General features: G+C 40.0%; 2 protein-coding genes across 40 annotated transcripts in view; one reads left to right on the top strand and one right to left on the bottom strand.

Moving 5' to 3' along the window:
* The window catches only part of CACNA1D (calcium voltage-gated channel subunit alpha1 D), a 187,129-nt gene that overhangs the window by 18,927 nt on the left and 155,117 nt on the right, over window positions 1–13,085 (bottom strand). For all 38 annotated transcript variants that reach the window (XM_083489143.1, XM_083489150.1, XM_083489153.1 and 35 more), the window contains one exon: window positions 11,255–11,385. In XM_083489143.1, coding sequence (XP_083345269.1) covers window positions 11,255–11,385 — 131 coding nt within the window. The remainder of the gene's footprint in view (window positions 1–11,254; window positions 11,386–13,085) is intronic.
* The window catches only part of CHDH (choline dehydrogenase), a 101,826-nt gene that overhangs the window by 40,139 nt on the left and 48,602 nt on the right, over window positions 1–13,085 (top strand). The window lies entirely within an intron of this gene.

The following is a 13,085-nucleotide window of genomic DNA, read 5'->3' as shown; positions in this document are numbered from 1 at the left end:
TAAAACACCCAGTGTCACTCAAGTTACCGGTAACTCTTTATTCAAAGGAACCAAAACAGTACAGGCCTAGTGATCACAGCAACTCTTTCCAACTCTTGCCCCAACGAGTCAGTTGCAAGGACTGAAAGTCCCTGCCTTCCCACTACTCTCTAAGGCCCCTCTCCCGGTTTCTTCCCCAGCAGCCTAAGGCTCATTCGCCTGCTCTTTCTTGCTCTGCCCTCTTCATTTCTCTGTGTGTTCTGGGAGATCAGGGAGGAAGCAACTAACAGCAGGAAGGAGAGTTTTCCAGGCTTCTTCATCAGCCTGACTCCACTTTGCTTCTTGACCTCCCTCTGCTTCTGGAATGCTCTTTGCGACAGCCCGTTCCTACTCACTAACCCCCGTTACCTCTTCAGCTTCTGACATCTCCTCCGGCCAGTCTCCCTCTGACCACTCATTGTTGTCCTACCACCACTCTCCTGGCTCTGAGCCCTCTTCTCCTGGGGATTCCCCAGCTGGTTTGTCCCACCACTCCTCTGCATCCAGCCTGTCCATGACAGTGATCCACTTTCAACTTCACCCAATTTTTGGCATAACAGGTCCAAGCTCACAAATTACACTACAGTGGTGCCTCGCAAGACGAAATTAATTCATTCCGCGAGTTTTTTCGTCTTGCGGTTTTTTCCGTCTTGCGAAGCACGGTTTCGGAAAAGCTTCAAAAATCACCAAAGTCTTCAAAAACCTCAAAAAAGGCTACCACACCGCATGCTATGAGTTGTTCCTCGAAGTCAAGTCGCAACTGTATTAACGGTTTTAAGGAAAAGGAAACAAACTTGCAAGACGTTTCCGTCTTGCGAAGCAAGCCCATAGGGGAAATCGTCTTGCAAAGCAACTCAAAAAACCAAAAACCCTTTCGTCTTGCGAGTTTTCCGTCTTGCGAGGCATTCGTCTTGCGAGGTACCACTGTACAGTGGAACCTTGGTTCTCAAATGCCTTGGTACTCAAACATTTCGGCTCCTGAACGCCGAAAACCCGGAAGGAAGTGTTCCAGCTTTTGAACAGTTTTCAGAAGCCGAATGTCTGATGTGGCTGTTGACTTTTGTTTCCGGGGCGCCTGCACCAATTGGAAGCTGCGTCTTGGTTTTCGAATGTCCAAAATGGACTTTTGGAATGGATTACATTCAAGAACCAAGGAACCACTGCATCTGCTTAAAACTTTAAAAAAATAATAAATTCTAAAAATTCCCAAGCAGTGCTGAGCACTACCTGGTAATGTTCAATAATTTCACTGCTTATAATAAAGGTACCCCTGACCATTAGGTCCAGTCGCGAACTCGGGTTGCGCGCTCAACTCACTCTATAGGCTGAGGGAGCCAATGTTTGTCCGCAGACAGTTTTTCCAGGTCATGTGGCCAGCATGACTAAGCCGCTTCTGGCAAACCAGGGCAGCGCACAGAAACACCGTTTTACCTTCCCACCAGACTTCTACTTGCACTTGACGTGCTTTTGAACTGCTAGGCAGGCAGGAGCTGGGACTGAACAATGGGAGCTCACCCCCGTCACGGGGATTCGAACTGCCGACCTTCCAATCAGCAAGCCCTAGGCTTTGTGGTTTAGACCACAGCACCACACGCATCCCTCACTGGTTATACTCTTGAGTAAAACACTGTTGAATATAACTCATTAAAGGTATATTTTTCCAGTGAGCTATTTATTTGGTCCAAAGCTCTATATTTCTTGGGAAGTATAAAATTGCCTTCAGTGTTCTTAAGTAGATGTTGGTTTTGGCAATAATTTGTTTCCAGAGACTCTTTGATAACAGCAATACCACAAATGGGAATCAAAAGGGGGAAACCCTTAGCCAATATCCAAATAGAATGTCTCTCAAAAGCTGTAATGTCTTCCCTTGAACTGCCCAATTTCTCCAGGCTTGTTGTATGGTTCTTGGCTTCCAAAAATGCTTCAAACATTGACCCAAAGAATTCCATTCCAGCAAGAGCTTTCAGAGCCACCAGGTAGCCAAGATTTGCTCTCTGGATCCATATCCCAGCTTCAGGATTATTTTAGTCACCATTTGTTCCCCCACCCCTCAATTCAACCTTTCGTTTAGAGGTGGCCAGTTTTATCAAAGCTGGTGCAGCTGAGAGATATACTCCCTATGACTTTGCCTCAAGCCCCTTGTGCAAGTAGTAATAAATCATGTTGCAGAGTCAGTCACCTGATAAAATGAGTAATTATCACAAGATAACTTTATCAATGCTAGTTCCCACCCTGAAATGTGTCCTTATCTCCACCTGACATGGTAAAAACCTGCTAGATTAGTGTAACATGTACAGGATGAAAAAGAATGAACAGCCCAGTCTCCACAAGGTTATAAGTACCTCTCAAAGAAAACAGTGGTTTAATCCAGTGGTTCTCAGCCTACGTCAAATGCTCAGACAAGTAACTTGAAAGAAGCATACATCTGAGGAAGTCTAAATGAAAGGCTTATATAATATTATATAAAATTATATAAGTTTGGGACCCATTACTCAGATGAAGGGTGCAACAGTAATCACCATACAAATATGGTAACAAAAATTAAGAAATGGGTCTCTAAATGTAAGTTTGGGTCGAAGACTACTGTACCATATCTGCAAGCATGTATCTGCTCATTTCAGAGCAAATCCCACTGAACTCAATAAGGCTTGTGTCTAAGTAATAATGCATAGGGACACCATATATTACAGTGCTTCATCTGAACAATTCAATAGGAACAGTCATAAATAATTCCATGGTCTATGCACTTTCCCTTTTATAGTCTTGAATATTGTGTTCTGCCTGTCTCTCAGGTACTTCTGGCTGTCAGGGTATTAATTTATTGTATGCCACAGACCTATGAAACATGATCCTTAAAGCCTAGGGTGGGGTGGGAACAGGAAAAGACTTTGGGACTCCCTGGCCTATAGTTCAGTTTTGTGCGTCCCCAGAGATACTTTTTAAAAGCACACTTCATTCTGACTTTGTTGTCCCCTTACGAATATTAAAGTCTAACAGTGATATAACAGATTGTGTTTCCAGCTCCAGAACCAGCTCACCACCAGCGTTTAAAACTGCTTTCATTTTGCTAGGATGGGTAGGGTGATGGATGGTCAGGAATAAAGTACAGTGTGGTTCCTAGATCAAAACTTCAAAATAAAAGCCCTCTGTGCAGGTTTTGTACCGATCACTAGAAAGCAGCCCAAGACTCAGTGGTCAGAAGAGAGACCCAAGGAAATTTACTTTAAAATCTTAAATAAATCCTAAATGATGAGACTAAGTAATCCTAGATTGAGGCACTTTGACTATCAAGGACTTAATTATTGCAGAATGGCCTCAATTACTTAATCGCATTGGGGCTGTTTCTTCAGTAGTTTGTTCCATAACACACAAGAGTATAACCTCTAATTGATATAATTCAATGGGGTTGTTCTTTAGAAGGGAAAGCGTAGGTAATTTTTCAAGAAGGCTGTAATCAACACACCCACACTATATGGTTCCTAATATCTGAAAACACAAATAACTTCCCCTTTGAAAAAGCAAAAAATAATATGGACACACATGCACACATCTGTTGTTTTTTTTAAAAATGCAATCATATGATATCAAGGAATGCTTCAATAGTTAATATGATGTCACATTACCACATTTGTCATTAAGAAGTAAGCACACAAACACCTTTACATGGATTTAAAAATATAATGCAAACAATAATCATAATGAATCCTAAATATGAGAAAAGATGTATTGGCTTTGGAACTAGGATAGGTTTAATAAATATCAACACTTTCTCTCTCCCTTCAGTTTGGAGGTAATCTTTTAGATTTAAGAAGGAAATGCTTTTAAATATGCCCCCCCCCCCAAAAGCTGTTGCACATACACACAAAGCCCTTATAATCAAACATAAATTGCAGTGCTTTCCCATACAATTCCTCTTCTATGCTCTATAAAAAATTATCACATTCCTAAAGAAATTCTAATCTATAAATAAAAATGAAAAGATTATGTATTTTTATTTTATATCTGAACTTTTATATATGTTCTATTGTTATATAAATATAGCTTTTAAAAAAGCTTCTTTCATTATATTAATAAAATCCACAGAGTCATTAACAGGTCATGTAAGCAATATTTAATACCTCTATTAGTATAACTATTGAGCAAAACAAATCTTGCATTGGTTGACTATTTATACTATTCTCTGGAAACCGCCTAGAAAGTAGATAAGAACTGTAAGCCCAAACAAGTCATCTGAAATGTTGAAAGGTTTGCAGATACCATGGAATCGAATATAATTTTATCATGGTTCTGAAACGGCTGCTGCTAGCTTTCAGGTGTCACTTACCTGCATTGATTTACAGTGAAGGAAATACTTCACTGCATACTTATTCTGATAATTTTACTTTACAAGTAATCAGTGCCTAATAAAATAAAATGCAATACTCATTTGATTAGAAAAGCATACAGAACATCCAAAAACCATGCCACCCCCCAAAAAGCTATAGGGCACCTACGCTGTAGCAGTGAATGTAAGAAACATAGTAGTCGAGTCTGCAATCCTCAGAACCATTTATCTTCGTAGATCCCATCCTATTTCAGCCCCCCTGAAACTGAGTTCCCTTCACTCTTCCTGTACAAAGGGCTCTGTGATCTACTGTCAATTCCCGGCGCTGTTCAGCTGAGCTTTGATGTGAGCCCATTATAAACATGGCACACCAATGAAGTTGAAGCAGAGTGACGTACAAATCCCCCATCTGCATCTGATAGCCATTGATAATCTTTTCTAAATTTCCATCGTGATTACAGCAGCTAATTGAGGGTTATAAACATTTCACAAAAATAGCACAGGTTAAACAAAAGTGTGTGCGCGCCTCTGTATGTGAGTGTTTCTAGTTTACATGCAGGAAGAAGCATTTTTATTAGATACTATTTCATATAACATTAAGTGACTAACCGCATAGGTATAGATAATCCATACATATCTTCTCCAGCGGAAATGTAATGAAAGGGCAACCTCTATACTATGTATTAGACATAAATAATTAAAGTTACTCATGCTCCACTAAACACTTATTTTGCTATGAATGCAGAGCATCAGTTTTAAGTTTCCATCATTTACTGACAGATAGTTAACTGCAGCCCTGCTCCTGTACTACTAGGTGATTTTGCCGCTGTTTATTGAGATTGGAAATGGTGAAACAAGGGTCAAAGTGATACGTTTGACTATGGGAAATAATCACGAAGGCCCAGTTCATATTTCATTTTATGAGTAGGAATGACAAGTGGGGATTTATTATTACAGTGGTGCCCCGCAGGACGAATGCCTCGCAAGACGAAAAACTCGCTAGACGAAAGGGTTTTGCGGTTTTTGAGCTGCTTCGCAAGACGAATTTCCCTATGGGCTCGCTTCGCAAGACGGAAACGTCTTGCAAGTTTGTTTCCTTTTTCTTAACACCGTTAATACAGTTGCGACTTGACTTCGAGGTGCAACTCATAGAACGCGGTGTGGTAGCCTTTTTTGAGGTTTTTGGCGATTTTTGAAGCTTTTCCAAAACTTTCCCGACAACATGCTTCGCAAGACGAAAAATTCGCTAGATGAAAAAACTCGTGGAACGAATTAATTTCATCTTGCGAGGCACCACTGTAGATTTATTTAGTATTATTTATATCCCATCCTTTCTCCCAAAGTGGCTTAGGGTGGTCTAGAGATGGGAACATACAAACATTAATACTCCATCATTAATAACCATGAGAAGAGTGTTTTAAGTGAGCATAAGAACCAGGTCTAAGAAAATTTATCATGGCTACCTTACCTTTACTTTATTTGTTCCTTAGGTTCTAGATAAAGCATACAAACATAGCAACAGAACTGGAATGAGGATCCCAATGCAAGATGGTGAATTAGATGATCTTACCACCTTATCCTGTGAGCTGTTGCTCATAAGTGGGATATAAAACTATTGGTTAAATCTTAAAGAACATGCTTGGGCTTTATTTCCACATGGCCTTCCAGTTGGTATTCTAAAGTATGTGTTTTACTGTTGATTTGTATTGATACTGTGGTAGGGTGTGATTGTATGGATGTCGCCTTATGAGAGATATCAATCTATTAAAAGTCAACTATGTTTTATTTAGACCCAGTGACGTTAATGGACCTAATTCAGTCATGTTCATTCATTTCAATGGGTCTAAAATTTAGTTGAATACTGCCCCTTATTTTTGTAGTGTGTTCTCAAGAAAGAATGTAATGACACAGCTGTTTTTGAAGAAGTTGTAATTTGATTTATATTATCAACTATAAACCATGTATTAACTGTACTTTGGAGAAACATGAAACTTCATTTAGTGGCAGAGAAGCATAGTGGTTCATCCACACAGCATCAAACAGATTGTTTTCATATGGATCAGTAGTTACATTTTTTGGTGGTTTAACAGGCCACAAATGTAACTTTTGTATAAAAGTTGTGGCCTAAATCGCAGTATTTTTTTAGAGGTCTAGACTTCTTCTATTGCAACTAGCAAATCTCCATGATGTTTCAGTTTTCATTTGACTGTCTAAGAAACTTTACCTCACGGCTAAAATTGTGTGTGTGTGTTTGTGTGTGTGAGAGAGAGACAGACAAACAGACATGATATCACCAACTTCTCGATATAGGAACCAATAGATACTGAACTACAGAGAGCAATTCATCTATATTCAGAAAACGAAAATCCCTTCACAAAAGATTCCATCAAATAAATAATTCAACCCAAACTAATTTTAACATGTTCTTGCTGCAACTGATTTTCTAAAAAGGAAACTATAGCCATCAAGTGCTTTTCAATCCTTATCTAGTTCCAACCCTTATCTTGATACTGAAGACAAATGGTAGACACTCTAAAATTAGTTTCTGAGATCTCTGTGATTGGAACTAACTTTTATTCAAATGTCTCATGCTATTGGCCCTGCAACCTTCTGGGGTCTGGAGGAGGCCATTCCATGGGCCATAACAAGCATCAGATCTCCCTGACATATGGTGGAGGAGGCACAACCTTGGAGACAGAGATCCTGTGTTGGATGCTTCTTCTCCCCATCACAGAAAATTCTGTGGCCTTGCTCTCGTGTATGGCCCAAAAGGGGGTACGCCCTGGGTGGGTTAGGGGAAAGTACGGATACAAAAGATCCATAGCCTTCCCTTTCCCGATAGGTCCCCAAATCAGGGAGAAAACTATACTTACTAACTATACAATACCACTAGAGTTGTATTGAAATACTTCTTGAGAGTAGGAGGATGGAAGAGCACAGCAGCTCTGCTTTGCCCATCTTCCTGCCTGCAAGATGTTGCGTGTGGTGGTTTAGTCACTTTCGGTTCTCTCTCACACACTGAACTTATGGTTGCAGCCTTAAAGGCCTAGTCTAAACATAATGCTTAACCATAGGTAAACATGGAGCATGGTTTGTTCCCTTAATCCTGGCTAAGATCTCGAACATACAGTGACTCCATGGCTTAACTTGCTGAGTTAAGACAAAGTATAAGGAAGTGCCTTAAACATAAGCCCTATTCATGTGTTCTGAAAGCCAGGAAAACAACATGTGAGGGTGTGGGAGACATACGTATGTTATCTTCACCCTATCCCTGTAATTCTGTTCCAGCTGAGTTACTGTATTTTTGTTGACAGTTGATCTACGTTTTGCAGTTGTCATTATGGTTATATTTTCTCCAGAACTTTGTTATTTGAAACTACACTACCTGAAACTTCCTTATGGTGTTGATGGGCATGTAGTTTTGCATGTGCTATTGCAATGTACGTAAAGGTTTTTTGCAGCTATAGTTCACAGAACAGGGAAGTGGCTGGCCCTTCACCACAAACCAGTTTCAGCTCTGGGGATTCCCCACCTCTCAAAGAGCTTCGTTGAGAAAATCCACCTCCACTTCAGGCCCAGTCTTCCTATTGGTCTGTTAATATATTCTGAGTACCACAACCTGCATTTCTTGGCATGCCCCCCTGTTGACAGTGGCTTGGTCTCCTTGTGGCTCTGGGGATTTCCCCCCGGTTTCTGATGTTGGGTCTTCCCACAGCATAAAGAGCAGCAGACATTTCAACCCACGCATATCCCTGATTTTGATCAGTCTGCTGCTAGACAACAGGTGATCCAGTGCTGATAAAGCTTACCACTAGCAGCAGCATACTGAAGCATCTCTTATAATCAATGAACATTAAAAGGCACAGAATACTTAGAAGAGCTCCACAAATATTATTGATTGTATGCATGGGAAATAACAGTACAGAATGAAACACAAACTTTCAAATCCAGCAATGGGCCTTCTTCAGGCGTTCTGACACCATGCTAAGTAAAGATGTGAGGGGAACTATGGGGACAAGCATGCCAGTTCTGCCCTCCATTTTTCCTGTTGTCCTCTGTAAATTGGACGGTGAATGTTGGAAGCATGAGGCCTCCTGTACCTATGTGTTTTAGAACCCTGGTAGTTCCTGGTTTACCACAAATGAGTCTATTTGGACTGTGTGCTAGTACATGGATGAAACAAACCACAATCCCTGGCTTAACAGAACTCATGGTTTGTTTTGCTCCAAAAAACCATGATCAGTAATCAAAAGAATAAAATAAAATCTTGCCTACAGATTGTGTTCTTTGGGGAAGGAAAACAAACCACAGTCCTAACTCTAAGCTATGGATAATGGTTTTTTAACACAGCGAGCCATGGTTTCTGGCTTACCATGCCATGTCAACGTGGCTACGAAGTAAAAACAATAAGACTCATAACACATAAAATGTTTCAGGATGCCATGCACCCTTAGCAGTTACAACCAGTTTGGTTATGCACACTCCTTCACGGTAGTAAGAAACAGAGTAAGAGCCAGCAAAGACCTTTGTATATGAACTTTGTATATGAATATTATGTATGACACTTGAGATCTTATATGTGAACTTTGCTATATGACATCTGAGAAGGTTTTCTGTAACTGAAACTATTGCTGTTTTACAACTGGAAGAGTTTGGCAATCAGCCACAGAGCTTGGGGTAGGGTTAATGATAAACTGCAGTCATCCAATCAATCTTCTTCCTAAGATCCATGATGAAATCTTCAATTTAGCTCACATTTGCATGAAAAAATATTACTCAAGGTATTTACGTCAAAATAACATTTTAACATCCATGTGGTCCCGCAGGTCCAATAGCTCTTATTGTATGACCAAGGTAGGGGTGGGAGAAGAGATCTGTAGTTCTCAAACTCTGTAATAGCAAACCTCCCTAAATCACACAATAAAGGAGCCACTCCTCCATACACAAATATATATCCACACAGAGAATGCTTCAGTTGACGTCCAGCATTCTGAAGCACGCACCCTGATTTTGTTCCTCTGTTGCACTAAGTGGAGGGTGTGGAGTGAGCACATCACAGAAAGGATAGAAAGAATTCGGGAAACAGGTTGTAGCAACAAAAACCTAACTTCTCCGTAAAAGCTAGTGTGCTTTTACATGATATCTGAGCATATGATGGGAGGAGATAAAAGCAAGGTAGTAAAAGACACCAGGGAAAAGTTATTTGAAGTTTTTCTTCACATTAGTACCAAAAAAGAGTACTCAGTGAAGCTGCTGTAGAGCAAGCCAGACAAAGTAAAAGAAACTGGTTTTCCAAAGAGCATCGCTCTGGACAATGCTGTAACTGACAGTGTCATCCAACTATCTCATTCCATCTGCACAAGCGTTTCTTCCTGAGTAATGCAGCTCCCCCCACCCTTTCCTCACCCTGCATGTTCCCTGTGCCTTCCCAAAATCTGCTCCGGAGGGCTGGGGAAACCCTGCTAGTACAGACGTGAAAGGAAAGGGAGGGGAAGTTCCAGTGTGCAAGTGGAAATCCTTGCATTGTTAGAACGAGTAAGTTGAATACTGATGTGAGTTTGAGCATCAACAGCTCTATAGGGGAGGTGACCTTGGGCAATGACCCTAATGCTGATGATGCCTCTAGTCTAACATGTGAATGATAGGTTGATAGGTGAACTATTGGGGGTTGGACTCGATGGCCCTTGTGGTCTTGAGGCATAGAGCAGATTGAAAAAGGCCATGCTTAGGGTCCCTGTGGTATTCAAAATATTCAAATGTACAGAAATTCATCAGATGCAGGTCTATGTATATGACCCAGTATACTGCACCTTTCTAGCTCTTCTGGCTTGGAGAAAACCTTCATAATATCTTGCTAGTTTCTACCTCAAACTTAATGCAGAGAAGTGTGTGTGTGTGTGTGTGTGTGTGTGTGCGCGCGCTTGCCACTTACATAGTGAAGTTTATCCTAGTGGCATGTATGTATTATGTCTAAAAGTGCTTAAACTGTTAGGGGGAAAGTTTGATCTTTTGAGATTGTGGGTTAAGAAGCAGAATGGCTTGAAATGGTTCTCACTAGCTCTGAGAGATCAGCACTCTACAAAACAAACAAAATCACAGAGTACCCTATCCCACAGAACTCCAGTGTTGATGCAACATGGACTTGACAGATGTTATTCTCAACTATTCTCTGAAAATAAGGCTCCAAGCCCTTTTCACTTCCCTATCCTCTGCTGAACACAAATGGGATTCTAATAAGCACTTAATATTCATATGCCACCTACCTGCTTGTACTGATATGAAAATGCTTCTTTTTACATCCACCCACCCATAGCAGTGTTCCTGGGAAACTGTATTTATTCATTCCTAAACATATTGCATGGTGGTGCTAATAAGAATAGGGTGTCTCCCCCTCTCAGCTTTTTCAGTCTGTTATTGATGTCCAGATGAAGCATTCTAACACGTACTGCAAATGCTTTGAATATAGAATCATTGTATTTTGAGACATTTGCTTTCAGGGGGAGATAACGTACACTATGTTCAAACCACTTTGACTCTACTTACAGTGTGTGCCTCTGACTGTCTGCTTTTCAGATCTTAGGATATTCGGAGAAAGAAGGGGCTTGTGCAGAGTAGTATGAAATAAAATAGTCAACCAAAAGTTTGCGTTTTCAAGAGCTGCTTAACTCCCCCCTTTACAATTTCTACTTGAAAACATTATAGAGCTTCTGCTACCAGTTGCTACTTCTTTAAAAAAAAAGGCTTGGTACACTTACCTTGTAATATACAGAACAATATTGTTTACTCCTTTTAATGGCGGAAGACCCCAAAATGTCTCAATAAAATACAGTCCTTGTGGCACCCACAGTCATTTACCTGTTGTTATCAACAAACTTGCAACATGGTTAGTTAAAATGTAGAAAACAAAATCACCTGTAGTGCAATTGTGGTGTTCTTTGCAGGATGTTTCCCCACCAGTCCTTGTTCTTTCCGTTTCTTGAATTTCCTAAAGTAGTCCTGTATCAGGAAGGTGGCATAGAACTTCCCCACGGTTACCTCATCATCTAAATGAACAGACCAGACAGATCTCTCCCAAGTCAGCACATTTCATTAGTAGCCAATATATACTCTTATCCAAATCAGGAAAAAATGTGACAGTGCCATTGGCACAAGGGTTTTTGTTGTTGTTGTTGTTGTTGCTGATAATAAGGCAGACTAAATCTAGCATAAAGCAGTTTTAGCAGGCAAACAAGGCTAGGCAGTAGAAGCAGTTGATAGGTGAACTATTTCCTAAGAAAGGAAAAGATGCTAATTTATTAAAGTTCGAAGAAGTAAGATTATCTTTTAAAATGCAAATGTCTACATGACTCTGAAAATGCAAACTTTGATCAGTTTGAACCAGAGTGTTATAAAAACTATAATATGAGGAGGGCCTTTTCATATTTGCTGCCTTTCAAGTAAATTATCACCATAGTGAATTCAAATATATCTAATTATTATTGTTTCTGTCTGACCTATTAAAGTGGCATATAAATTATCTCACTCCCTGAACACCTAGCAGGCAATATTCATATTAAGTAATATATCAGGCATTGGAAACCAGAGTTTGGGGGCAAACCCTGGAGACTAAATTTGGTAAACTTTCACCTGAGAGTCCAGTTCGGTAGTCTTTTAGGAGAGAATTTAATACTCTCTTTTGGCAGTAATTGGTTCCAAAATAACAGCAAAGATAGAACGTAACTCTATCTTAGATCATTAATAAGGCAGGTAAATTGTGAAGCGTTCATATCAAGACTAAGTGTTATTACAGATGCTATCCAGCATGCATTAGCTTTTACATTTATCTGACAGTATTAGTGCTGCTAGGTTATTTTAAAAAGACAAAACACGATGAGCGGACATTGTTAATTATTGGACTATATTTGCTATTATTGGCAATTGCCAGATAAGGATATCTGCACTTCACTGGAATATATGTTTTTAAAATGTCAGTTTCAATTACCTATGTCTATCAAGTATGGATTTTATATTTAAAAGAGGTCTGTGTGTCAAAACTAATCCATTTACATTATCTGCAATTCCAAATTATTAAACTGTAGATAGCTTTAAACAATAAACCCTGAAATTGACCATATACCAGAACAGGTAAGGCCTGATAGGATTTGGTGTGGTATGTGTTATGTTAGAAGATGTTAAAGGATATCTTATGAAAGAAAACAAGAAACAAAAAGATTTGAAGGAGCTTGGTTGGGAGCCCTGTCTGTTCCATTCCGACTCTTAAATAGCATCATTGAGCCTGCTCTCACCATGCCTTATTAAAGGATACATGGTCTATAAACCTCCATTGATTACAATGCAAGTTTAGGGGCTTCAGTACTCAGGATCAAGTCTTAAAAGCTGGAAGGGAAGACCAAGAAGCATTTTTGTTAGCCAAAGCTGCAATCTCGTAATGTCAGGAGTGCTCTGATGGTGTTTCCTGCTTGGCAGGGGGTTGGACTCGATGGCACTTGTGGTCTATTCCAACTCTATGATTCTATGAAATAAGCGTTAGATGTGAGTTATCTGTACCATAAGTTGGGGTGGGTGTTGCACCATATATGCATGTGTAAATGTGGGCATACACACAATTCACATCTGCAAAGCAGCTTTGTTTGCAAGTTCCTGGATGTTGTTAAAAAGCTAGGTGCAAAAGTGACATACCCACAATATATTTCATGGACAGCAATGGGTACAAAATCTGTCCAGACTTTTGAGAAAGACAAAC

Source organism: Podarcis liolepis (assembly GCF_965112155.1).
Source record: "Podarcis liolepis genome assembly, chromosome: 2".
In the NCBI taxonomy this organism is placed as follows: Eukaryota; Metazoa; Chordata; class Lepidosauria; order Squamata; family Lacertidae; genus Podarcis; species Podarcis liolepis.
This window is presented reverse-complemented; position numbering and strand designations above follow the sequence as displayed.